The following is a 25310-nucleotide window of genomic DNA, read 5'->3' on the forward strand; positions in this document are numbered from 1 at the left end:
TGCCGTCTGCTCAGGTGGTTTTCAGAGAAGATAGCCTGGCCTTTATCAGTATGAGCTCTGCGCCCTAACCCCCTTTTTCCCCATCAAAAACAGAGCAAACCTCCACCTGAAAAGGCATCCCCTGGCTCCTGAAAACAAACAAAGGGCTGCTGGGGAAGTGGAGTGCACGGATGTGGAATAGCATGACTGGGGCACTAGCATCTCCTGGTGTCTCATAACCAGAGAACAGGGAGATTTAATGGAAGATGGAACAGTAAACTCGATGTATATATTTACAGGCACACTTTTTAAATTTAGAGAGAACAAAAGAAAAGCATGTTGGCTCTGATCTTACTGATTTATATGCTTTTAAGTTTTAGATCAACTTGTCTCATAAACCAATGATGAATTTCCTATGAAGACTGTGTTATCTTGGCTGGGAATCTGTTTTCCTTTATTCACTGATCTTCTTTCCCATAACAATTCTTAATTCCCCTTTCTCCAGTCACTATCTTCTAAACTGCCAGATTTTTAATGTAAAGAACTGCATTCCAGGTAATGGAAAGTCAGCAGGTGGACAAAAAAGATACCTTTGCAGCATGAAAACAGGCCAGTTTAACTAAGTGGATGTGTGTGGGAGAACAGGTGATTAGGAAAACAGGTTAGGTACATAGAAGTGTTTAGTACTGCAATAAACAGACTATAGACAGAGTATGGAAGTTGTTTCACACATTCTCATATGCAACACAACAAAACAGAAGTGAATGCTTTATTGCTGTTCTGGTACTGTTATTCCTGGTACATGAGGAGTTTGCAGGTAATGCTTCTAAGAGCTAACCAGTGTGGATGATCAGGGCTAAACTGGTGAGTCCATGGCTGCCCTTTGCATTTCGTCCAAAGGATGTGGTTAAAAAAAATATCTCATTTTGAAAACATATTTTCTGTGTGCTGGATGTGAACACATACTGGAAAAAATACCTTGTAAGTTTAATGTCCATGGAAATGTCTCATCAGAAAATCCATACACAATTAGAAAAAATGCTGTTCCTGAGCTGATGGTGGCCTTTGCATCACAGGTGTTCTGTGAATCTTGAAATCAGATGGGCAACCTCACAAACTCTGGCTAAGGGGCATGACTGTGTTGTGTTTGTATGTGTGTGTAGATATATTTAACTGTTTAAGAAAAATATTAACTTGCTGTGAACTACACAGAAAAGCTGTGTAGATTTCTTATGCTGCTCCAAGGCCTGAATGTCATTTGGATTTTGTAGCCATAAAAACTCATTCACCACAACCTTCTACGTTCAAAGATTTTTGTGCTCCTTAGCCGCAAATCATACCCTCTGGGGATAGTTTGTACCATAAGCATGAATACTGGAATATAACAATTGTTACTCTGAGGTGATATTTTCTGGATTTATTTGGTTAAATAGCTGAAACACAATCATCTTTCCTGAGGCTTTTCTCCCTGGTTCTATAGTGACTAAAACAAACGGGAAAACCAAATTCAATTGCTCTTATTTTCTATTCTACATATGTGTACTATCCGAATTGCATTCATTCATTAAATATCCGTTGTTCCCCCTACAAACAGAGCTATGAATGACAACACTGCAATGAAATTTTTAAGGAATAATTGCCCATAAGAATTAGCCCAAAGTAGCAAACATGGAAAACAACCTTGTGTTTGATAAGTGTTTCAGAGCCAGTGGGTGAAGAAGGAACAAAATTAGGGCGAGTGCTGTTTTACACATAAAATTGCAAGTCTCAGACTATCTTGCAGAGATACAGTGATGGATGGTGATGCATCTAGGGACACAATAAAATCCAGCATGACACATGAAGAATCAAGGTACAGAAGAAATAAACCAAGTAGTTTGGCTGCTTGACTGGGGCAAGAGATTGCAGGGGAGTAACAGACCACATCACAATATTTGCTGTTATTATCAGGAACTATGCAAGCAATTCTGTAACTGAGGTAGCCCTCACCTTACAGCAGCTGTTATTCACGGTGTTATTCATGGATATTGCCTGTAGAGGATGCTGCCACTATCACTTTTGTTTGTTTGGCCTGTTGTTCTACGTTTGTATGTAGTATCAGATCTTGTGGCAAAATGATAAAGCACAGTCAGCCCTCAAGCTTTGCATTGCAATTGGAATATGTATTGTTTATTTTCTGATGGTAGCAAAGCGTATGGAAATACTTTCAAGATTAAGCCCTTTGAGGCCATTTGGCAGCTGAAGAAGAGCAGTAAGCTCTTCTTCACTGTTTTGCAGTTTGTGTGTGTACGTGTGTCCGGTAATATAGGATCAGGCCTTAGTAGCTGCAAGTTTATGTATCCCCACTGAAACTGGTGGTCTGATGGGTTTTCAGTAAATATAAAACACCATCTCACTGACTCCGACTTCTGGTTTTAAATCTAGCATGTTGATTTTTGTTCCACTCTCATGATCCTGATGAAAGACACAGTTCATAAATGTTGTATGTTTATAATTTCCTGCTTCCTCTGCTTTCTTCACAGATTGCAATATGGACCTTTCTATAGGAATTGATATTTCAAGGCATACACGGCCAGCATCTTCACTGCTTCTGAAACAGAAATTGCAAACATTCCTCCCCAAACTTTTACACCAAATGAAATCGCGGCCAAGTGTTTGTTGTAAAGCTGGCTTTCCAGTCAACATTAGGTTCAAATTTCAAGTATTGGCACAGGCCAAAAAATTAATCTTTGAGTCTGATTTTGAGGACTATAATGAAGGGATCATCCAGAAGTTCTTAGATGCACAGGCCACAGTGGACACTTACCTGAATGTGGACTTCTTACAGGCAATTCAGGAGAAGTTCTTTAGTGCAACCTCTGCTAAAGTGAAGGTAATTTAATGGTGTGAATATACAAATTGGAAAAATTACATAGTTTCAAATTTGTTGACTCTGATGCTGACTACTGCAGGGAAGCAAAAAGGTAGCTCAGGAATTGGTGATCTCAAAGGCTTGACCTAATCTCTTCTGAAGTGAAAGGAATCTTTCCATTTAAGTGAAAAAAAAAATCTCATTGAAATGTTTCAGGATCATTGCCTTGACGGTTTACTTTTAAAAAGGTGCTGACTCAGTAAGGCACTGGGCACGTTGTATAGTAGCTGTTTGAATATTTTCACTTGCTAAGGTCTCTGTTGAGGAACCTTACTGAGGAAGGACATGTTTGCCCTTGTAAGGGTAAATACATCAGAAGAGGAGACCGAGGGGTGACCTTATTAATGTTTATAATTATGTAAATGGTAAGTGTCAGGAGGATGGAGCCAGGCTCTTCTCGGTGACATCCAATGATAGGACAAGGGGCAATGGGTGCAAGCTGGAACATAGGAGGTTCCACTTAAATATGAGACAAAACTTTTTTACGGTGAGGGTGACAGAGCACTGGAACAGGCTGGCCGGGGGGGTTGTGGAGTCTCCTTCTCTGGAGACTTTCAAAACCCACCTGGACGCATTCCTGTATGACATGATTTAGGTGTTTCTGTTCCAGCAGGGGGATTGGACTAGATGATCTTTCAAGGTCCCTTCCAATATTCTGTGATTCTGTGGTATGGGACATCCATCTGGCCAGTTGGGGGTAGCTGTCCCGGCTGTTACCCAGAGATGATGCAGTAGATGCAGCTCAGATGGCATCCAACTGAAGGTGATCTTGCAGAAAAGAAAATCTTTGCTTCTTCAAACTTCTTTTCCACATTCACATATAGGAGAACTCCTCTGACATCAGTGAAAACTCTTCATTGTTTAAGTCACAGCAGAGCTGGTCTTCAGGCTAGCATACTAAGAAAATGACACATATAATACAATAATAGCAATGCTAAGAAATGGGTGGCAAGACAGATCCCTCATATAGGAGTGCTGTCAGAGAAAAGAGAGTTTTGTGTTCTTTTCTTCTTGCTCTTTTTCCACTGTGCATGTTTTAGGTCTACCACAAAGCAGTGGAGTTTGAACTACCTTGTAGTCAGTTTCCAACACAAACTGTACTTTTCACACTGACACAGCTTTTAATAGCTCTTAAGTGATTCAGTGTTATTCCGTTTCCTGACAGGTTCTGTTAGTGTTTTCAGATGGACTGGACGATGCACTGGAAGATCTCAGAAAAGCAGCCAATTCCTTCCGCTTCAAAGGTATTAGAGCACTACATCAATGCTCCGGCCTCCTACTGACACATGAACCAATGTATTGTTCTGCCACTACAACTTTCCTAAATAACATGACTCTCCCCATTGAGGGTATTCCTTGGAAGTCACTGGGAGAGTGTTTGCTTCTCCATGTGTATCAATGTTTGTGATGTTCAGAATTATTATCCATTCTAGGGTATTTGCATGGGGTTTTTCATCTTTAGTTGTACTCTTGAGCTAATATTTTAATGTAGCAAATGAAGACTGTTTATTATTATTATTATTTATTATTTTAAGCTACAGATTTTTTTTCTGGTTTTGATCTATGTCAAAATATTCTGCACTACAGATCTAAAGTAGAAACAAAGCAGAGGCTGGTTCTAAGCTTAGGATGGACACTTAGCTTCTGGAAGTACTTCAGGATGAATTCCGCTGCAGAAAATTACTGTTTCAGTACAAGATACCTTCCTTTTATTGTGTTCCTTTGGCTTGTACTTTTCTGTAGCTTTGCCATCAAACAGAGGCTGTTGGTTAGAACCTTTTCTGTCACATCACTGCATGTTCCAAGATTCCCACTGCCCTAAATGCAAGTGGTAGAAAGAGTGGAAAGCGAGGATAAAAGATTTCCACCTAAGAGGAAGACAGGAGGGTAGAGATTTCCTCAAAGAAATAGCATTTGAGGAAAGGAAGAACTGACCTCACTTCATTCTACTGTAAGATAGGCCAAAGATGTATCTACAATAAGAAGAATATTTTAATGACTGATTAAAATGTGTGATGTAAAATACAATATAATTGTCTTGTGACCTAAAGAGGAATCCTGACTTTATTCGTCAGCAGGAAAGATCAAATAAATGGAAGCTGAGGAGCCCTGAAATCAATTTGTATGAATATGTAATTCAGTAGGTAAAGGTAGACAGATAGATATCTGAGACTGGCCTCCAGCTGAAGAAATGGCTTGAGCAAGCCTTAGTTCCCTCTTCCCACTATTATCCCCATGAACCATTCCATTCATGGGTTGATAGATATTTGAAGAAACACTTCCAGGGTGCAGAGGGCCTGAGATTTTCCTGCTTTCTGGAGGGCAGCTTCAGCAGCTAGAGCAGTCCCTCTTACTGACAAATGTAGTGCCAGGTGTTAGACCCAAATCTGTTTTCTGCAGAAGAGAAGAGTTTTACACTTCTCTTTGGACACTGAGGTTAGCTCTTGAGCAGAAGTAGCAGTTCAGTCTGTCAGCTGGGAGAGAAGTTAACTGGAAGATAACTAGTCTTAATTTTTGTCTCATATGTTGTTCTCAATGGCTTGATTTCTTTCAACATGCTATAAAATTTAAGTTTTAGAGAATTGCTATTATTCGCAATCATGTTGTTGGTTAAATAATATAGGTCAGGCATTCACAAACTTCAATCTATGCTTATGTTGAAGGCCTTGATGCACTTCTGTTAGTTGGTCTGGACAATACACAGAATTTGACTGAACTTCGAGAAATAGAGTTTGGCAGAGGTTTTGAAAACAACGGACCTCTGAGTATTGAATTTGTGGATATTGCACACATCTTGCAGAACAGCCTTGTAAGTCCTTTTGTGATATAAACAAAATGGGGGAAACAATCTTTTTTTTTCTTTTTATTTTGTAATCAACTTTACACAAATGCTATGTTGCTTGCCATTTTTTCAGGATACTGTTGCAGAAAGAAAATGCTGTGATGTTTTCTGTAAATGCCTTGGAGATATTGGTGAACGTGGTGCCCGGGGAATTCCTGGAAGTAAGGTAAGAGAGCTGCGGTAGATGCTACATAAGAATTTCTTTATTATTTCAAGGTTTATTTGTGTTTTGTGGTAATTTGAAGCATGCATGCAGGTGCCCACAGCCCTTGCTATTAGGATAGATGAAGAAGAAACATGCAATGTGATCATTTCTCTACTGCACGTTCCTATTGCAAAAGTATTTTAAAATGAAAATCATTCAGACACATAGAAGTCTTTAAGCACTCTTCTTTGCAGAATTCAGCAGAAAGTAGAGAGAGATTTCAAAATGGTTTCTGATTAACCAAGAGCCTTTTTAGCTAACTGTGAATAATAAACTTCCAGTTGCCAAGCTAAGAGTAGAAAATAATAATTCTTCTTCACTAGATGTGAACTTCATCCTTTTGTGTGTTCCGGTTATTCTGAATATTCTCTACTGTAAGTTTCTCCTGATCAATACAGCACTAATTTACAGTGTTTCCTTTAAGCTTTTATATTGTCTCCTTTATAGTTTGTTTTAAATATTGCAGTTTTCACCACTTCTACAGCATAATAGTAGACCTCATTATTAAAGCTTTTGGTATATGTAGTTTCCATTTGTCTTGTGTTCTTTTCATTCCATTACTTCTGCTTATTCCAGTAACACACTAAATAACTTGTATTTGTAGTTTACACTCTTCAACTATCTGGTTCCAGTTAAATCCATTTTTGGTTATCTCTTAGCACGGGTATAGTCTTGCAATAAGTATTCATAAAACAGTTTACCGATCTCTTCTATTAGCCTTGTTGATATTCTTACACCTGCTTTATTGAAATGTCTGGACTATAGTGCTCAGACAAAACAGTATTCAGAATGTACTTGTAGTTGTATTGCAAGTAGACAGGCATGATGCTTTGGGCTGCACAACTTACAATTTTAAAAGCACGTTCTTGCAGCACAAATTTGTCTCATTCTTGTTCATTTTCATTCCTAGAAATTCTATCTGTTCTTACTTCTCTGAGAGATTTTTTTTTTTTAACCTGAGGATATGAGGTTTGCATCACTTCAAATACAAAGTTGCAATATTCCTAAAGTCTTTGTAAGGTATTGCAAAATCTTTGTCCTAACAAATTTCCACTTCCTTATATTTTTCATTTCACCTTAGAATTTCATTACTGTATAATATTTCCTTGTCAAAATCGCAAAGGAAGATACTTAGTTTGACCAAAAACCCACTGGGCTTTATTAATTCATTAAGCAGTTTCATGAAATAATATACTGAACTCTTATATTGGACATTGTTGCACTGTGGGTTTTTTCTTCCCCACAACCATGTGAAGTATTCTGGAATTGTGCAGAGTGGCTGTATAACTGCAATTGGAGAAGCCTGCCCTCTCCAGCATAACCGGATCCAGTTTCCAAGAAATGTTTTCTATCTGCATGTGCAGACTACTCCAATACTAATGAACCCATGTGCTTGGAGAACAGTTTATTATCTCTTATGTTCCCATTTTTTCAGGGAAGTGCAGGTTACAGAGGAATTCCTGGTCATCCTGGCGAGGAAGGTGGGATTGTAAGTAAACACTCTTTCCTGCTGCAATCATGTTTGTTGGTGCCTAAATCTGTCTGCATTTACTCATTCACACAGCATCATCAATATTAACCTAAAATGTGTTTAAGCAAGGTGTATCTTAAGGTAAATATATGGACTTAATTCTCTATGTGTCTGTACTTCACCATAATAACTAATAGCTTTTAATGTAAGAACAGAATCAGTTAGAAAGAATCATACAACAGCATCTTATGTGGTATATTTTTGAGTAATTTAAGTGATCATTTTCCATGACAGACTCTAGCCAGATTGTGTGATAATCTCAGAGCCATCTCTTCCCTTCTTAGCATGGCTGAATATCTTATAACTGGGTAACAAAATTAAATTTTGTAGTGTTTTGGTGACGTTCTAAGTCCTTTGCAGTGTGCTGTTCCTTTCATAGAATTCAGCATAATGTGCATATGCCAAAGTCCAGTCCCCTGGGAGTATTTCTTCTTTTGCTGTCTAGAAATAAACAAAAATCCCATGAAGAATAAGTAACTTCCTTAGCACTAAAAGCACAGAACTGGGTTTACAGCACTGCACCCATTACATGAATGTCACTCCTAACTAAAGGTCAGAAGCCTGCAAGCCGAGAACAAGCCAAGGATTTCTCTCTGCACCTAATTGTAAAGTCTGCATTGGGGTAGTTCCAATTCTCACAGTAGATTGGTCAGCCTGAATTTGCCTTTGGAGAAACTACTTAGGGCAAGCCAACCTCCTGTTAAGAGGAAGACAGTAATGGAGAAAAGCAGTTGTCATCTAAGTTTATCAAGAAACTTCATTGGGATGGTGGTTTAACAATTTCTTTGGAAATCACTGGTTGTAACTAGTTTCTACAGAAAATTTCCACAGAATTATTTAAGATACATTATTTCATGATATAACTGGTGACAATCTTCATATGGATGAATCTTAACATTCCCTTTTGCTTCTTAAGGGGGGCAGAGGTCCAATTGGTTTCAATGGGACTCGAGGAGACAGGGGATGTACAGGTGCCAGAGGCCTTAAGGCAAGTATGTCGCTTAGAAGCATTTCCTAATCTTGTTTTCCACGAAACTGTTTTTTGTACTGTGCTGTATTCCTGAGGTATGGATGGAGAGCAAGACCTCCAGCTGTAAGAACAGACAATTTTTGCTGTCTCAAAAGAACTTTTTGAGAGGTACTTTGTGTATTCAAAGTCTGGTCAAATGGCATGGGATTTTGCTGACTCAATAATTGCCAATGTCTTTACTATCACAAACTCCAGACTGGCTGCAGGTAAAACTACTAAGCTTTACAGAATGAGAATGAAAATGAAGGCTGTACCATCTTCGTACAGGAAGGGGGTCAATCCCCTGTGTGGTAGGAGGGGAATGGTTTCCAATAGGGGTTACAAATACTGAGCCCATCAGGCCTCTGCATAGCAAACTTGTGTCCTGCTTCTGAAGCTTGATTTAAAAAATAAAAATAAAAAATTGTCACCAAATTTCATTCATGTTTATTTTCAATTTCAGGGCTACAGAGGTTATCAGGGAAGTCAGGTATGTGTTTTCATGTGTAATCAATTTTCTTTCAGGACAACTGTGCTCTGCTTCATTTTAATTCATTATTACTTTGTAAGATAAATGCTATAGCAAGGAAGGAATAGCATAAAAACCTTAGAGTATTTAATATAGTATTGACATGATTGTATAACAGTGGATTTAAGTATGAGATGCTAAGTCTTATTTGTATTGAGAGTTTAGGATGGTTGCAGTCATAATTGATTTACTCTAATTGACAAGAAAGGAATTTACTTCCTATTTTAGTCATCTGTCAAGGCAGTAATTCAGGTCGGCTGAATTTCATATTCTAAATATTGAGGAAGCAGAGGAGAAAGGGCGGGGGGGAAGACTGACTGGTATTTATTGCAGATTTAGGCAGTATTTTTCAGTCGTTATTGACACTTTTTCAATATCCAAACTTCTTTTCAGCTATTTTTGTCACTCACTGATATTGCAACTCTACTTATTTAGCCTTTCAAACATATATGTTCATCAAAGAGAGATTGTTACCAATTTGTTAATAAAAAGTGAATTCTGGAAGACAGTGATCAGAATGGCAGTATTAGGTTCCAAGCTAGAGCAGTTAAAATGGAATTTAAATTGTATGTCATGCTTTCATGACAAAAACACCCCTAGAAAAGATTTAGGAGCCTCAGAGACTTGGAAGACAATTTCCATCCTGAGAACCTGCGCATGAGAGGAAGTTCTGAGTGTGTTTTTTGATACCCCAACTCTGTTTAGAGTACTGCTCTCTACTGACTTTTTAAATCCTCCTATGTATTTTTCTTTCCTATTCCATTTTCTGCTCTGTTTCCTGAAATAATTTGTCCTCCTTTAAGTATCTGAAACATCTCATTATAGAGAAGGGAGAGTACTTGCTGACGATTTTGATTTGTTCAGCTTGAATTGTACAGTGGGAATTGACTTACCAGGAACAAAAACCCTACTGAAATCTAATGAAAATGTGAATATTTCATTATGTTGTGTCATCAAATCGACTTTTTATTTCAACTAAAAATATTAAGCTTTCAGCATATAAAAAAATGAATCTAATACTGTTAACTTAGTAAGGCTGAAGATGTTTATTGAAGTCTGCAAGGAATTTTAGTACAACTATTTGGAAGAAAAGGCAATACAAAATATTTAATACAATGAAGTTTAGATCAGGCTGTCTGAGGTAGGAAATGAGCGAGGGAGAAAATAAGACTTGAGCAAGAGTCAGGATTGTTTACTTCTTCTTGAATACTTAATTCAAGAAATTTTTGTTTATGATGTTAATTTTGCCAAAATGTACAGCCACCTGATTTTTCTTGTAGTACATTTAAAACTGCTAAAAATGAATAACACTTTTCCTCAGGAACTTTACCTTGGTGGTTTTGAAAATTCAATTTAACATCAAAACCTACAAAACTATTGCATCTGTAGAGTCTGTCAGACTGAGACTCCTGTTGGTTTAACTGACACTTATAACATGCTTTTGTGCCACATTCAGTGATTTGTTGAATACCTTTTCAGCTCTCAGGTAGTAAAATGACTGTGGTCTCAGCAAATTTCATTTATTATTAAAAGTAAGAACATCACAGTTAATTCTTTTCTTATATCCAGTAATGAAAGAGGGAAGCACTTCAAAATATCTTTAAAAATGAATGTATTGCATGGCCAGATCTGAAACATTGTGGAGGATGCATAAATGAAGTGATGTTCTGACAGCTATAACTCTATTCAGCAGCTTCATTCTTTATTTCCAGAGCAAGTTAACATCACAAAATCCTCAGGTTTGAATAGGTATTTTTATGAGAAAATGATTTCCATAAATGGTTGCAATATGGTGATTGATTTCTGCAAAGGGAAGAGAAGAGCAGGGCTTGTTTGCATGGGAGCAGGGTTGCTCTTTATGTGGCACAAAAGGCAAGATAAAGTGACTTTTTCTTTAATCTCTTTTCCTAGATAAGCCAGAAGCAGCCCTCTTACTTGTATTTATAGTATTGTTTTCTCAAGCTTGCTATGCAAGACTACAATTAGTCTTGTGCTAATTGTACAGCTGCTACATTGATTCCACGAATACCTTGGCAAATAGCGCCTTCATTAGTTTTGAAGGTGTTAACCTTTTGAATAATACTATTTTATATCACAGATGTCAGGATTGATCCTGATGGAAACAAGCATTATATTGCCAAAACGATTTTTTTTAACATGTCCCAAAGCCTAAGATAAATTTTCTGTAATTATTCTTATCATGGTTATTCTTTTTAGCTTTTCAATACACCTTTCACACTAATAAAATGAGTTTTAAATACAAATAAACAATTCTGATATATAAGGTAGTTGTATTTCAGAATATACCTAGTTTTTGAAGGTGCTGCAGTTGTGAAAAACTAGCATATAGCAAAGTGCAATTTAAATCCTGGATAAGATCTGTAGTTTTAACAACAATTGTTCTTATTAACTGTTCTTAACTGTGAACTCTTTTAGAAGTTAGTAATTCTTTTTAAATTCTTAATTATTAGCTCCTAGTTATTATTCTTAATTATTCCTGCTAACCATTAAAAAAAGCTATTATTTTTCAAGTATCCAAAAGCAGGGTCAACACCTTTTTCCTTGATCAAGGACACAAGTGGACTGATGCTAATATGATGGCTTTTTGCTTATTGCGATAGGGTGAACACGGCGACGGTGGACTTGATGGTATTGATGGAGAGCAGGTAAGCTATGCTTCAAATATGTAGTTCAATTAAAAACCTATTTAACCTATTTTGAACCTATTTCAGGGTTCAAAGGCACAGATTTCTGCCTCTTTAATGGGCTTTAAACCTGAACAGAAAATCAGTTTAGTGTTTGGAGTTACATGTCTAATAGAAGTTGGATCCTGTCAGACAGAATTTGTGAACCGCATTTATCAGAAAGAACATTCATTATTTTTTATAATTTCTTTCTTCCCTCTTTGTGAGTCTAGGGAGACAATGGACCTCCTGGGCTTTCCGGAGAGAAAGGCAGCCCTGGAAAACGGGTGAAGTATCATTTATAGTAACAAGATTTTACAAAAAAGTCTTTCTGAAGTGTAATGCCTGTGACTTTTTCTCTAACATATTATAATATCTAATATATATAGCTGCCTGTTCTAATATATGATGAGGCCTCTGCTGCAAATCAGTGTAGCTCCACTGATTTAAACAGATCTGTGTTATCTTGTCTGGCCTCTCTCTACCACAGACACTGTCTCTACCCACACCAGAAGTGTTTGTACTCTTTTTATAACTTTAGGGCAGAAAAGGCCCCAGAGGAGAACCAGGTGAACGAGGAGAACCTGGTCTAAGAGGGGATCATGTAAGTGTATTTCTTCATTTTTGTTAGGTTGCACTGATTTGTGCCTGTATTTTCTGAAGGAGCTGCCTGAGATATAAGTTATTTGAAGAGTTTTTCATGATCCTAGATGGTGCAGTACTTTCCAAAGAGTATGGCATATTCCAGGAGTTCTGTGCTCTTCAGATGCAGATGGACTTGTGTGTTTTGATGCATTGCTTGGAAGCAGATGTTTAAGCTTCAGGTCTCCAACTTGTTCCTTGCATTTTTGTTTTATTTATTTGTTTTTACCATGGACAAATAACTCCTTTTGGAGCTGTTTAGTCCTACCTTGTGGTTCTCACCTAATAGAGGGATTTCTCTATCACTTAAAACCCAAGTGAACTGACTCTTTGTTATAAATTTATAATGATGCAAAGGCAAGTTACTTCTTCATGCTGACATTTCTTCTATGCATGCTTTAGAGCTCTCACTATAAATGCAGACTCTGAGGGCTAAAATTTCAGTGGAGATGTTATCTACTTGTACCACAACTTTGTCTTGTATGTATTTCAAAGATCTTTGTTCTAGAGTCAAGGATAATGTGATGACTCCTGTCTTCTAACACTTATAAAAGAAATCAGGTGCCATGGTAACTTGGCCTCTTTGAGGGATCAGGATTTCATATGTGTCTAGCATTAAGTGGCTAAGTGAAACTCCATTCTAGTATGACCCCGTATGAGAATCGGTAACTAGGTGTGATCTTAACTCAGTTAACAATACCCAAACAACCAGAACAGCATCACATTTTCAAGGTTTGCTTTGTTGCCCATTGGAAATATTTATTTTTACCTCTGCAGAAGAGGTAACTGTGGACTTTGCAGAAGAGCTTACATAGTGTTCTTGCAAGCGTGTTCATTCAAAATAACGTTTATATTCCTTTTTGGCTGCAATAATAAATGTCATTAATCTTATTTCCATATCTTGTGCCTGTAGTTAGAGTATCAAAGGTATAGTCACTGAAAATGCTGAACTTTCTGCTTAACTTTTCCAGGGAGATCCTGGGATTAACAATAATGTTCCTGGTCCTAAGGGTGAAAAGGGAAACTCAGCATGGCAGGTAAACAAGTAATTCTGCATTAACAAGAGTAAGGGTTTGGATAATTGCCAAGTTGTATTGGCTGTCCATTGACAAAGCAGCTCTTTTCTTTCATTTTTCATTTTGCTTTTAGTGTGTATATTCAACACAGAAAACTTTAAAATGTGCATGATGTTGGGTTTTGTTTTATTTTTTCATTAAAAGAAAAACAAACAGTTAATGAAGACTATGGTAATATTCTCATGGAATACACCATCAAACTGGGCTTGAGCTAAAGCAAGATATGGATTTAGTATAAATATATCATTCTGGCTCAATTTTATATCACCAACTAGAGAGATTCCTGGTGATGGGTTGCAGGGATTTTTTTAAAAACCCTGCTGGGAAAAATGTGTTGGATATCACCATGCTGTACCCACTTTACTATGTAACTGCTATTTTCTCATGGTGATGGATAAAAACTCCATTTTGGCCTGTAGAACATAAGAACTTGGTTATGTGCTGATAAAGTGATGTATGAATTTTTACTAGGTTTTTGAGCCATACTGCAAGAAAGTAAATCTAACACAAGAGCACAGCCCATTAACTGTCACACTTAATTTAGAACAATAAGCAAAGATAAGTAGTAGGAAAGTATCTGTAATTGGTGGTGGATGATGGTTTGAAATTCAAAACAAGCATAGTCACTCTCTTTTATAATTGATGATCAGGAATTGTTTGCAGAAAACAAGTCAGCATTTAGCATGATGCAACTGATTGAAGTGAAATTACTTAGGAGAAGAATAAAAGAAGGATCATAAAAAGAAAAATGTGTAATCACAAGAAAAATAAACAGTATTTAAAGTGCTTGTTCTTTACTTTGATTTGCAGGGAGACCCAGGACCACATGGACTCCAAGGAGAGCAGGGTCATGATGGCCCTAATGTAAGAATAGTAGTCAATACAGGTTGAAAATAACTGATCTAAGATGCAGTGGGGTTCCCATTCAGACAACCAATTTTTCTCTTCTTCCTTTTATCCAACATGTAAAATTCCTGTAATGAGAAGGAACATAAATCTTCTACAATTTTCATAGTTCAATATACTTGGCTTCAAATTTACTAGCTTATATGTATTGCAGTGGTTTTTGTTGTTGTTTTGTTTGTTTCTGTTGTTTGTTTTATAATCAGGAATTTGCTATAAAATTAATTTCAGGTCTGATTCACGTGAAATTGCAAGCCTTAAATTCAATGCAGCCTTTTCTGTGAGGCTTAATAGCCTGGTAATTTTGCCATAGATATTTTTATCCCTCCTTTTTCCCTGTAACAGTAAGTTCCATATGCCTGCTGCTCTTTTTCATCCACTGGGGACTGGAACCTATGAAATCACCTCTTATAGTCTGTTAGAAGGGTTCCTAATGCTAATGTATAAGATCCTGATCACTTCTCATCCAAGCTGCAGAAGCATTCTGAAGGTTGCTAGTGATGTTAGGTTTAACAATCATGTTCACTAGTGCTTCTGAACAGTGTGCAGAAGGAAGCAGTGCATACCTTTTGGCTCAGAGGTAGAGGAGATGGCTCTTTTTATTTTAGCCAAGGAGCAGCTGACTGGGAAGATGTTTTCCAGAATTCTGTTGAGATGTCTTCCCTCTTTACTCACTAAGGGCTTTTCTTTGATGAGGGTAGTAGTTGTGTAAGGATTTCTGTCCCAAATCGATTCTTTTTTTCATTTTTACCTTAAAAAAAATGGGATTTTTCTTTCTTCGGAAATAGCCTCTGGTCTCTGTAAGTTGAATATATTTACTTAATTATAAATTGTTGTTTCACCTTGCTCGGTGTTCTGGATGTAATCTCATGCCATTCCTTCCTAGGGAGCAGAAGGTCGAAGAGGCCCTCCAGGTGTAAAGGTGAGTGGCTAACACTGCTGCTGCCTATTTACATGCAGTTATATGTCCAGCCTGAGCATTTGTTCCTCTTTACAGGAGAAATTTCAGTGTGATCCAAGACACAAGTATTCAGCAACAAAAAGTCTATTTCAAGCCAAGACAGCCTCGGGTGAATGTACTAGAGGTAGTCCTGGCTTGAAAGATTTAGAACTGGAAAGGAGAAAGACAGCTTTTGTTGAATAAAAGGACAGACTCTCGTATTATTAAGGCAAATTTGGGAACACAAGTAGAGGAGAGACTGTTGCTAAAGATGAGGAATGAACGGAAAGGCTGCAGGAATGCAGGAATATTTCTGAGATTGTGGTGTAAAATGTGAAGCAAATGGAACTGATATTTTGCGCTGTACCTCAAGTGTTCATCACACACCGTATACCAAAAAAAAAAAAGAAAAACCCACAACAAAACAAAGCTATTAAATTCTTTTGCTGTTCAATTGAGTTTTCTTAAGTGGAAGTTGAAGCAGATTGAAAGCTGCTTGGAAACACTGGAAAACATTCTGTCAGCTAATACTCTGTGCAGACATGAAATGATTACCTGTTGATATGCATATGGCAGGTGTTAATTTCTTTTCTCCCCCCCCCTCCCCCCCTTTTCTTTTTTTTAATGTTTGCTTTTGTTCTGGCAGGGTGGACAAGGAGATCTGGGGGAAGCAGGTTACCCAGGAGATCCTGGTTTTAAAGGCCCACAGGTAGCTAAAAGAACTTTAGAGATGGTCTACATGTTAGCTGTGGAGAAAATGAGTTGTCAGTCTTAATCTTTTGTTTTTCTTTTGGAATGCTTTGTTTTCTTCAACTAATGAATATTATGAGGAAAAATCCTTGGCAGATCTCCTCTGTGGCCCTGAGGAATTAAATGGGCCAAGTTTCTCTTCTTGTTTATGCAAATGCAGCTTCTAGTGAAATCAAGAGGAAAATGAGTAGCCAGAATAAATAATTTGGTCAAGATGTCTCTAGCTTCCAGGATAATGTCAAGCAGATCTTCAAAATGAACTCATTAGAAATTGCTAGTAATGAGTACATAATTTTATTGCATTTTTGAATGTACTCTTTACAAAGTGTGTTGAAATTGTGAAAATGATATACTTACTGACTGACAAAACCAATGAAAAAATCCTTCTGTTTAAAAAAAAAAAAAAAAAAAAAGGTTTGTGGTTGTGGAGTTATTTTAAAGAGAACCATAGTGGTAGAATGCTTATTGTAGATTCCAGTTTTAATATTCTCCATCCACTGACAATATCGGCATCTGGAGAAAGCACGCCTAGTAATGTGTTGTGTGACGTCTTATTGGTATTGTAGACACCATAGAGGCTCTCTGAGTATAGCCCTCAGGCAGTGACCTTCTCAGCTGCTTCACCAGGTCTAATTCCTACAACCAGACAGCCAGAAGTTTCACCTGTGCATTGAGACTTGCAAAACAGGCCCTTGAATTCTGGTCATTGCAGTAATCTAATCTTCATTGAAAGACTATGAACACCGAACTGACTTTTCTTTCAATGTCTGTTTATGTCAGGGCCCAAAAGGACTACAAGGGATCAGAGGACCTCCGGGACTACAGGGCATGCCAGGCCCTCCGGTTAGCCTTAAATAAATAATATATCCTTGCTGCACACCTTAGGGCTTTTCATTTTTCAATGTTTGTGTTATTCTTCTAATGAGTTTTTAACAAATGTACAGAGCGAAGAAACTGAAGATTTTTCAGTATATTTCTTAAGCAAACTGATGGTCATATGAGGCTGCAAATCTTGAGAAATAAGTTTAGGTGGGTGAACAGGAAGAGAACTTCAGAGTTAGCTTTAGATTCCTTAGCTTTAGATTCCTTTCTCAGTTCCGTTGTATCAGGAGTAACACCATGGCTTGCACCACCTACTGGTCCAGATGTACACTGGATGAGATGAGGGCATAGTTAGATATTCAGCTTGTCAGTGCTTTCATTAAAATATGACCTGTGAGATTTAATGCTAAGTTATGATGAGGTTTTAACTATTGAGCACTGTCTGCTGATCTTCCTTGCATTTGTGTGATGCTGTTGATTTGGGGGCTCTTATTCTGGAATTAAACCAGTATAACTCAGGATTAGAACATCTGACTATGTCAGCTTTGGATATCTACTTTAGTCATGTTCAAGCTTACATACCCATTCATATGTGTGTATATTTATATATATATACATATTGCTTGTGCTTTCACTGTCATACTTGTAATAGCTATGTAGATAGAAAATAATATTTGTATCATACTTAATAACATTTCGGAAATTTTAGAGTAGTCACACAGACACCAGGAAATAACTTGAATGATAGCTTGATCCATAACTTATTGTGGTCCTCAAAAGCTTTGGCAAAGTCTGTTTATGTTCTAGTGTCTGTATTGATTCTACAATAATTTCAAGTGGCAGTGAATGAATCTTGAGTGTAATGAAGCCTTGAATTCTTCATTGTATACCATTTTACTGATATTTCTGATTACAGGCTAGTCCGGGTCCCCCAGGTCTACCTGGCTCTGTTGGAAAGCTAGGTGCAAGAGGAGCAAAGGTAAACATTTTTAAAGCACTTGATTGCAGAAATATGAGCACATCATTCATTATTCTTACTGAAAAAGCATGAACTAACACTTGTGTTGTTGATGTGGAACATGTAAAAATTAAGTTTTGTAAGAATTTTTAGATTGCATGGGAAGGCAAGCAATGTGTTCAAGGTCACTTACCAGTGTCAGAGCTATACTATGAAGCTATTAGTCAGCATGACTGCTGTTCTAATTGCTGTTGTGGTCATGGTTCTTGATGGGACCTGGCTTCTCACAAACTGTAGTAGGGGTATGGCAGTGGTGACACTTGAGCTTGTTTTAAGATTCTTAAACTCTGTCCAATCTATTGAAAATAAGTACCAGTTAATGAAGCATAGCTGTTCATTTTAACCTTTTTGTTCCAAAGATTCCTAGCCAGTTCAAAGACCCCTGACTGTTAGGATGGCTATTATAAAGGAATTAATATGTTGAAAAGAACTAAATCAACATGAATTTCAACAGAAACGTTTATCCTAATACATGGTCCACATTATGGCTCAATTACTTGTAATAAATGTTATCCCTTACTTTCCTGTAATTAATGTGCATTGATACAGGAGACTATTAAATAAAAATACGTGATTTTAGGTGTTTTTGTATTTCTGGATCTAGAAGGCTTAACGAATACCAGTTAACAAAGCCTTTTTAGTCTTTTTGAAGAATTATTACATTCAGTACAGAGAGGTGTCAGAATGTCAGAGTGCTGCTGTGAAAAGAGTCGCTGTGTGAAAACACACAAAGTTAGGAAGAAACATCGGATTTAATCACCCTGTCTTTTGCTGTAGCCACCATATTAACTGTTTTTTACTGGAATCACTCAGAATCAGAGTCTGGTTCTGTGCTGTTTACATTTGGGGTTCTTGTTAGAAGAAAGTTCAATAAGAAAATGAAAACCAAAAAAAAAAAAAAAAAAAAAAGAAAACTTGCAAAAGGACTAAGAACACAGACCAAACAGCCTTCCTGAGAAATATCCTCTGCTACCAACAGATGCTTTCATGCTGGTAGAATTCCAAGATATGTCCTGCCTACGTTAATATAACTTTTCCTAGAAAACACTCTTGCCAACAAGAAGTTCTGTGTAACAACGGGAGGTTTTTTTGAGGAAAGCCCATGAGGTTTTCTCATTGTCTTCTGATTTGCCCAGTACCTTCCAGTTACATACACAAGAAACCTTCTCTCAAATATCATCTGTAACAGAATGTTTTGATCTGCATCACATAGCTTGTAAAAAGTATAAGCACATTTCAGTCTAGCAGACAAGTTTACATTTCAGAAACAAGTTTTCCTGAATGAGCCAAAATAATGTTTATTACATTTCAATTATGACAGGGTGAACCTGGTGATCCTGGAGAGAAAGGACATCTGGGACCAGCTGGACAGAGAGGTGTACGAGTGAGTCTTTCTGCCCTAGTTCTGGACCCCTGTAATTTAACATTCATTCAGCTGGATCAGTTCAGTTCATTCCCTTCTTCTATTTTCACTGTTTGACACAGTTAAAATGATTTCACATTTGGTTCTCAATTTCCTTATGGAAACCAGATTCCTTGTTGTCTAGAGACAATATATTTTCACTCAAGTTCTCTATATGTGCTAAAGAGAATTTGCTAGAGGTAGGTCACGCAGTAGAGAATGGCCTTAATCCCTTTTTTCTCTGTATGGATTTTGCCATCATTTAGACTGTGTTGTGATAGCTTGTCCTACTTCATCAGTATCAGCAGCCTGGACACAGCACTGTAATGGGAAGTCTCTTTTCCAAAATGGAACTGGTTATAAATCCAATCCTTTATTAAAAGCTAACTGATTATATTCAACCTTTGCAGGGCATGGATGGCAGAGACATGCATGGTCCTGAAGGGAGCAAAGGAGCAAAGGTAAGTGTTGGGAGTCAAAATGTCTCTCAGTCTCCATTGCACAAGGTCACTTTTAATGGGACCATCAAAGTTGATTCAAGAGGGATGTAAGATGTGGCCACAGTGTGCTCCTGAGGTTCAGGAAGAGGCTTAGCCTTCCCAAATCCATCCTTATGAGAAATTCTGAAAAGGGTTATCTGAAACTGAAACAAATGTGGCTGTGACCTCCAATTCTGTTTCATGAGAGCTTAGGAATGTGGTTTGATACAAACACAGATTGACTCTGGTGATGACTGAAGACTGGAGTGAGAATTATGCTCCCATTCTGAACAAGTGGTGACTTATGATGGTAACACATGAGAATGAATGGGAAGGAGCTGCTCTTTTGAGATCCACTCACCCTTTCCTTGGTGTGTATGAATATGGGGGTGTAAGTTGAACTTTTTGGAGTACCCAGTGCTTTCTCCCTGCTCCAGTCTGCTTGACTAGCCACTCCTGTTTTCAACTGAGTTGTTTCCTCTTGTTTGAGAAACAGAAGCAATCCAGTGGATTCACTGGAGGCCCATCTGTTTCACTCTCTGATCTTTTTGTGGGAGAATAATAATGCTGCAGAAGCTGCAGAAAAGGTATGAAAGGCTTTCCAGGAGGCTCTCCAACTGATGATCTCTTGATTTTTTTCAAATGGCTTATTACAAAAATGACTCTTGATACTTCTTGCTATGCAAAAAAAAACAAAACAAAACAAAACAAAACAAAAAAAAAACAAACAAAAAACCTAATCTGTTTTCTTGCCTTCTTAGCCCCAACAATTTCCTTTGATGGGAGATTTTCACAGGTTACGCATATGTTATATACAAGACTAGTTCTTTTAATCTCTTCAGATAAAATAAGTAGGAGCACTTGTTTATTTCAGGGAAGATCCTCCCTGTTACAAATGAAGAGAAAAGGTTTCTGCTAAATCGCCTTGTCGTTATTCATTGTTTTAAAGGATTGACTTAAAGCCCTTCTTATACGCTGATATATTTGCCCAAGGTTTGGCAGGGCTTAGATTTAAAAAAAAAATTAAATTAAAAATAAAAATAATTCAACCCAGATAGATGATCCAGAAACAATTGGTTTTCCCCTAATAGCTAAGTGCATAGGCTTAAGGTTGCTATAAATCACAGAGGTACACAAGTTAAATTACACTCTTATTTATAATGTGGGGTCTATGTGCATGTAACTTTCTAGAAATGATAGAATAAAGTCATGTGATAAAAATCTGCTGGGCAAACCTTGATTGCTTTGTGATGTTTGACAGCCATGTCTAGTTTCATAGGAAAGAACTATTAAAACAAGGACATACATAAGTAGTGTGAATTCTGCTATTTACTCTAATGTCAAGGAAAGATAAGCTTCCATTCTGATCAGTCCTCCTGAGAGTTCTCATTTTTGATACACGGGCAAAGAGTATGCCAAGAACTGAACTAACCCAAAACAATTAATGAAGTTACTTCTAATATGCCAATAATATGTTACGGTACCACTGCTCAGTATGGAATGTACAACATTCTGAAACTGCTTTTAAACACTGCTTTGAATATTTTGTTTTACTCATGATCACTGAATAAGATTACTGCTGTATTTTACTAGAAGTCATACATGATTTTTGTTAAAACACTTATTTGAGAAATGGGATGCTGTTGAAAATTCAGAAACTGTTGGAATGATTTACAATGCTCTTGCTTTACATGAAAAAAGTTGTTAATCTAAAAAGGAGTCCTTTGAGACCAGAGGAGTAGTCGCTGCTACTTGAATGGACTGGAACGCCAAGAATAATTTTGAAATTCTTTTTGGTTTAAAGAAATCAAACACTAAGCAGATCACAAAGTTCTTGATTCTTATGAAGTCTTATTTTCTTTCTATTGGCAGGGAGAACCTGGATTCATAGGGTATCCTGGTCCAGAGGTATGATTAAATGGACATGCTTGCTCTCATTATTTCTTGTTTTACACTGTTCTCATTTGAAATCTGTTTTCTCCCTTCATATAAAGTTCTAAATTTCACTAATTTTCAGGGAGAAGATGGAGACCCAGGTATTCCAGGAGCTAAAGGACCCAAAGGAGTTAGAGGTAGAAGGGTAAGAATGATAAATCTGTCAACTCTGTGAAGAGTTCTGTAAGTAAAGCCCATATGTCCTGAGTGTTTCCAGCTCACAGTGTAGTTTTAGAGGTTTTTCTGTGCTGAAATTCTGCACTTGTATGTGGAATTATAAAGAATAAAATTTTTGTTTCTATTTGCAGGGTAATGCTGGCATACCAGGTTCCCTGGGAGATCCAGGGGACAAAGGGCCATCAGGACCTATGGTAATGTACTTTTATTTAAATAAAAAAAAAAAAAAAAAGCTCTTAGATTGCTCTTAAACTCACTTCTAGATTAATGGAATATTTGATAGTGTTTCGTATGATAAACAATACTTAACCAGCCTGGGGGCACAAGAAAGAAGATCCAATTCTGATTGATACTGGTCCTCAAGAGCAACAGGTAGTGAATATTTGAAAAAACAGGAAGGAAAATGTGCTGAGAAATAGGTCAGTCTAGTGGTCTGCAACTCTTTCAGGTCCTCAGAAATCTGTGCTAAGCAATGTTGTCTCCTCATATTTCAAATTAGCAAATGATTATTGGGGAAACACTGTATGCCTGCATTTTCTTTGGCCTACAGAGTCATAGATGGAGATATGTTATCATAGTCTGATTTTCTGGATCTGTATTTAATTTATTTCAGGGTGCCAAGGGACCAAGAGGCACCATTTTAATGGAAGTAAGTAATTACCTCACAGCTAACTGCATTGTACATAGAACTAAGTTTTAGTCATCATCTATTTGTACGCACTGAATGCAATGAGCACATTTAATTGTTAAAAAACAGTATCCTTCTCAAATACTTTTCAGAGTACAGTGAGTACAGTGGGTCCTTTTGTTTGGCAAATAAGGAAAAAAATATGCAGATGGATTTACACTGTTTACAAACTTTTGAGCCATTCACATTCCTTTATCTGTTACCTCATTCACATCAGTTTAAACACCAGCTCAGGTTTAGGGTTATTTCTCACCCTGTTGTAAAGAAAGGCATTTCCTCAGAAATAGCTATTTTCATTGGGAATAGCAGGGCGGGATTTCTTCAGAATCCTAACTCATATAGGATGAGAATTCCTAAGTAAAGGCTTCATCTAACCCTTGCACGGACAAGTATCTGCAGGCAATAATACTGCAGGTATATTCTGCATTCCAAGGAGGGGAGGACAGGTCTGCTCTTCCTTCACAGACCTCCCTCTTCCTCTGCAAGTTGCTACTGAAATTCTCATTCTCCTTTGGAAATGCCATTGCCCAGTGACCTCCTTGATATGATTATTACACACAATAAAGAATGGCTAAATAGTTGTTTCGTACTCCAAATCACGGCTAAATGCCAACAGAGCATGTCTGGAAAAAAAAACAAACACAAAAAAACCCACACCACACTTAATTTCTGCATCAGGCGTCAGGGACAGAGCCCCTGTACAATTTGAAATAGAGAGGAACTGGAATGTATGAATCTGGACTCCGAGTGAGAGTTCAGCAGCTTAGATCTAACCTTCAACTCAAACCAGAAGTAAGATTCCCAGTCTGGTACGGTCTGGGATTTGCTGTTAATTGCTTTTTCTTTTTGCTCCTGCAGCCTTGTGAACTTGTGAATTTTACACGAAAAAACTGCCGTAAGTAGGGAGCATATTCTTTGACTCCACCTAGTCACCCTTATGAGAAAAAGCCTCCACTGGAAGCCCTGTAGACTGTTAGTTTGTATCAGGGCTTGGGTTGATGTTGACTAGTAGCTTTTAATTGTCAGAATTTTTCAGCAGGTATGTAAAGCAGGTTTACGCTTTCTGCTTGTTTTTCCTACATTGTAATTACAAAAATTGTAACAAATTTCTCTTCTCTACATTTAAAATTAAATTAATTCTTTGGCATTGTAACTCTCCACCTTTGGTGACTTCTCAGAGAAGAAAATGTTTGTATATCATCTGTCCTCCTGTTTTGAAGTATTCATTCTCTCTCAGCCTTCTCTGCTTAGCAGAACCTAGAACAACCTCTTTAAATCTAATCCAGTCTAATTACATTGTTTAGAGTATTTGATTGTTGAAGAGAAGTGTTGTCCCTTGTGACAGTTTTTGATACTTGTCTGAGCTTTAGATTGGTCTCCTTAAAATGAGTGAATATGCCTCTGTTTTCATGAATGTGATTCCAAAATAATTTAACTCCTCTCCGTCTCTTCATTCCAGCTTGCTCATCAGGTAAGCCCATCAGGCCTCTGCATGCCCATTCTTCATAGACTAGGAAAAAACTAACAATATATGAGTTGTGGAAATACTTTGACAAAAATGTTTTGTTTCAAGATACAGGCACCTGTCCAGTTTATCCGACTGAGGTGGTGTTTGCCTTTGATATGTCTGAAGATGTTACTCCAGCTGCATTTGAAAGGATGAGAAACATTGTTATGTTATTGCTGAAGACCATTAAGATCAGCGAAAGCAATTGCCCAACAGGTGCTCGTGTCTCCATTGTTTCTTTCAATGTCAACACGCGTTATCTCATCCGTTTCTCAGAATTCCAAAAAAGCAACTTGCTGCTCCAAGCAGTCCAGAGAATACCACTGGAGAGATCCACTGGCAAACGTAATATTGGGGCAGCCATGAGATTTGTTGCAAGAAATGTCTTCAAACGGGTTCGTCAGGGCATCCTCACGAGAAAAGTTGCCATATTTTTTGCCAACGGTCCGTCTCAGGATGATATGGTTATCAACACAGCTGTGCTGGAGTTGAGTGCCTTGGATATCACTCCAGTGGTTATTGCCTTCAGTGAAGTGCCAAATGTCAAACGTGCCTTTTCGGTAAGTAGATAGACTATGGAAAACAGGATCAGTTGTCCATTTACTTAGTAGCTACTAGTAGTTGAGTAAAGCATGCTCTCAAGCTAGTAAGTTGTATAATATTTTAACAAAGAAATACTGATTCACTTGACATAATGATCACCATTTGACCTCTTTCTGCATGTGAAGTATTTATAACTCATTGTTTTAGGTCAAATCATATAATTTCAATAACTTTTAAATTTCATTTGGTTACTCATGGTGTTTCTCTTTTGAAAAGGTGACATTTACTAACCATTTAATTAAAAACAAAACAAACAAAAAGAACAGCTGCAGCAGTTGTTTCTAGAAAGAGCAGTAGTAGAAGGCTTCAAGTATACCAGTTTGTTTTCCAAAAGCAAAATCATTTTTGATAGCTGTATTTCCATTAGTACAAGAGAAGGAAGTAAAGGCTTTCCTTTCAAAATACTACTTCATATGAAAAGGTAGTAAACAGAAAATAAGCACTGAATTTTTCCAGGCACCAAAGGACAACAATTCTAGGTTTCTTTAAGGTTTGATAATATGAATTAAATATTTCTCTCTCTTTTCAATTTCTTTTTGTATCATCTGTGGTACAGATGGTACAAAACCATCAGTTTAAAACCATCAGTTTAAACCATTCAGTTTAGAACCATCAGTTATAACTTTTTCAAAATAAAAATCTTTCCAGCTGCTGTTTCTTCACAGTCATCCTTATAGA

General features: G+C 37.3%; 1 protein-coding gene across 2 annotated transcripts in view; it reads left to right on the plus strand.

The window, feature by feature from the left end:
- Positions 1–25310, plus strand: part of COL6A6 (collagen type VI alpha 6 chain) — a 51941-nt gene that overhangs the window by 17759 nt on the left and 8872 nt on the right. For both annotated transcript variants that reach the window (XM_040548400.1, XM_040548399.1), the window contains 25 exons: positions 2502–2851; positions 4056–4134; positions 5554–5699; positions 5806–5898; positions 7373–7426; positions 8385–8456; positions 8941–8967; positions 11628–11672; positions 11924–11977; positions 12232–12294; positions 13304–13369; positions 14219–14272; positions 15198–15233; positions 15898–15960; positions 16782–16844; positions 17740–17802; positions 19163–19225; positions 19654–19704; positions 21595–21630; positions 21740–21802; positions 21966–22028; positions 22448–22483; positions 23381–23417; positions 23982–23993; positions 24096–24589. In XM_040548400.1, the coding sequence (XP_040404334.1) occupies positions 2502–2851; positions 4056–4134; positions 5554–5699; positions 5806–5898; positions 7373–7426; positions 8385–8456; positions 8941–8967; positions 11628–11672; positions 11924–11977; positions 12232–12294; positions 13304–13369; positions 14219–14272; positions 15198–15233; positions 15898–15960; positions 16782–16844; positions 17740–17802; positions 19163–19225; positions 19654–19704; positions 21595–21630; positions 21740–21802; positions 21966–22028; positions 22448–22483; positions 23381–23417; positions 23982–23993; positions 24096–24589 (2183 nt within the window). The remainder of the gene's footprint in view (positions 1–2501; positions 2852–4055; positions 4135–5553; positions 5700–5805; positions 5899–7372; positions 7427–8384; positions 8457–8940; positions 8968–11627; positions 11673–11923; positions 11978–12231; positions 12295–13303; positions 13370–14218; positions 14273–15197; positions 15234–15897; positions 15961–16781; positions 16845–17739; positions 17803–19162; positions 19226–19653; positions 19705–21594; positions 21631–21739; positions 21803–21965; positions 22029–22447; positions 22484–23380; positions 23418–23981; positions 23994–24095; positions 24590–25310) is intronic.

The sequence above is a fragment of the Cygnus olor genome, chromosome 2, assembly GCF_009769625.2.
Source record: "Cygnus olor isolate bCygOlo1 chromosome 2, bCygOlo1.pri.v2, whole genome shotgun sequence".
Taxonomy (NCBI): domain Eukaryota; kingdom Metazoa; phylum Chordata; class Aves; order Anseriformes; family Anatidae; genus Cygnus; species Cygnus olor.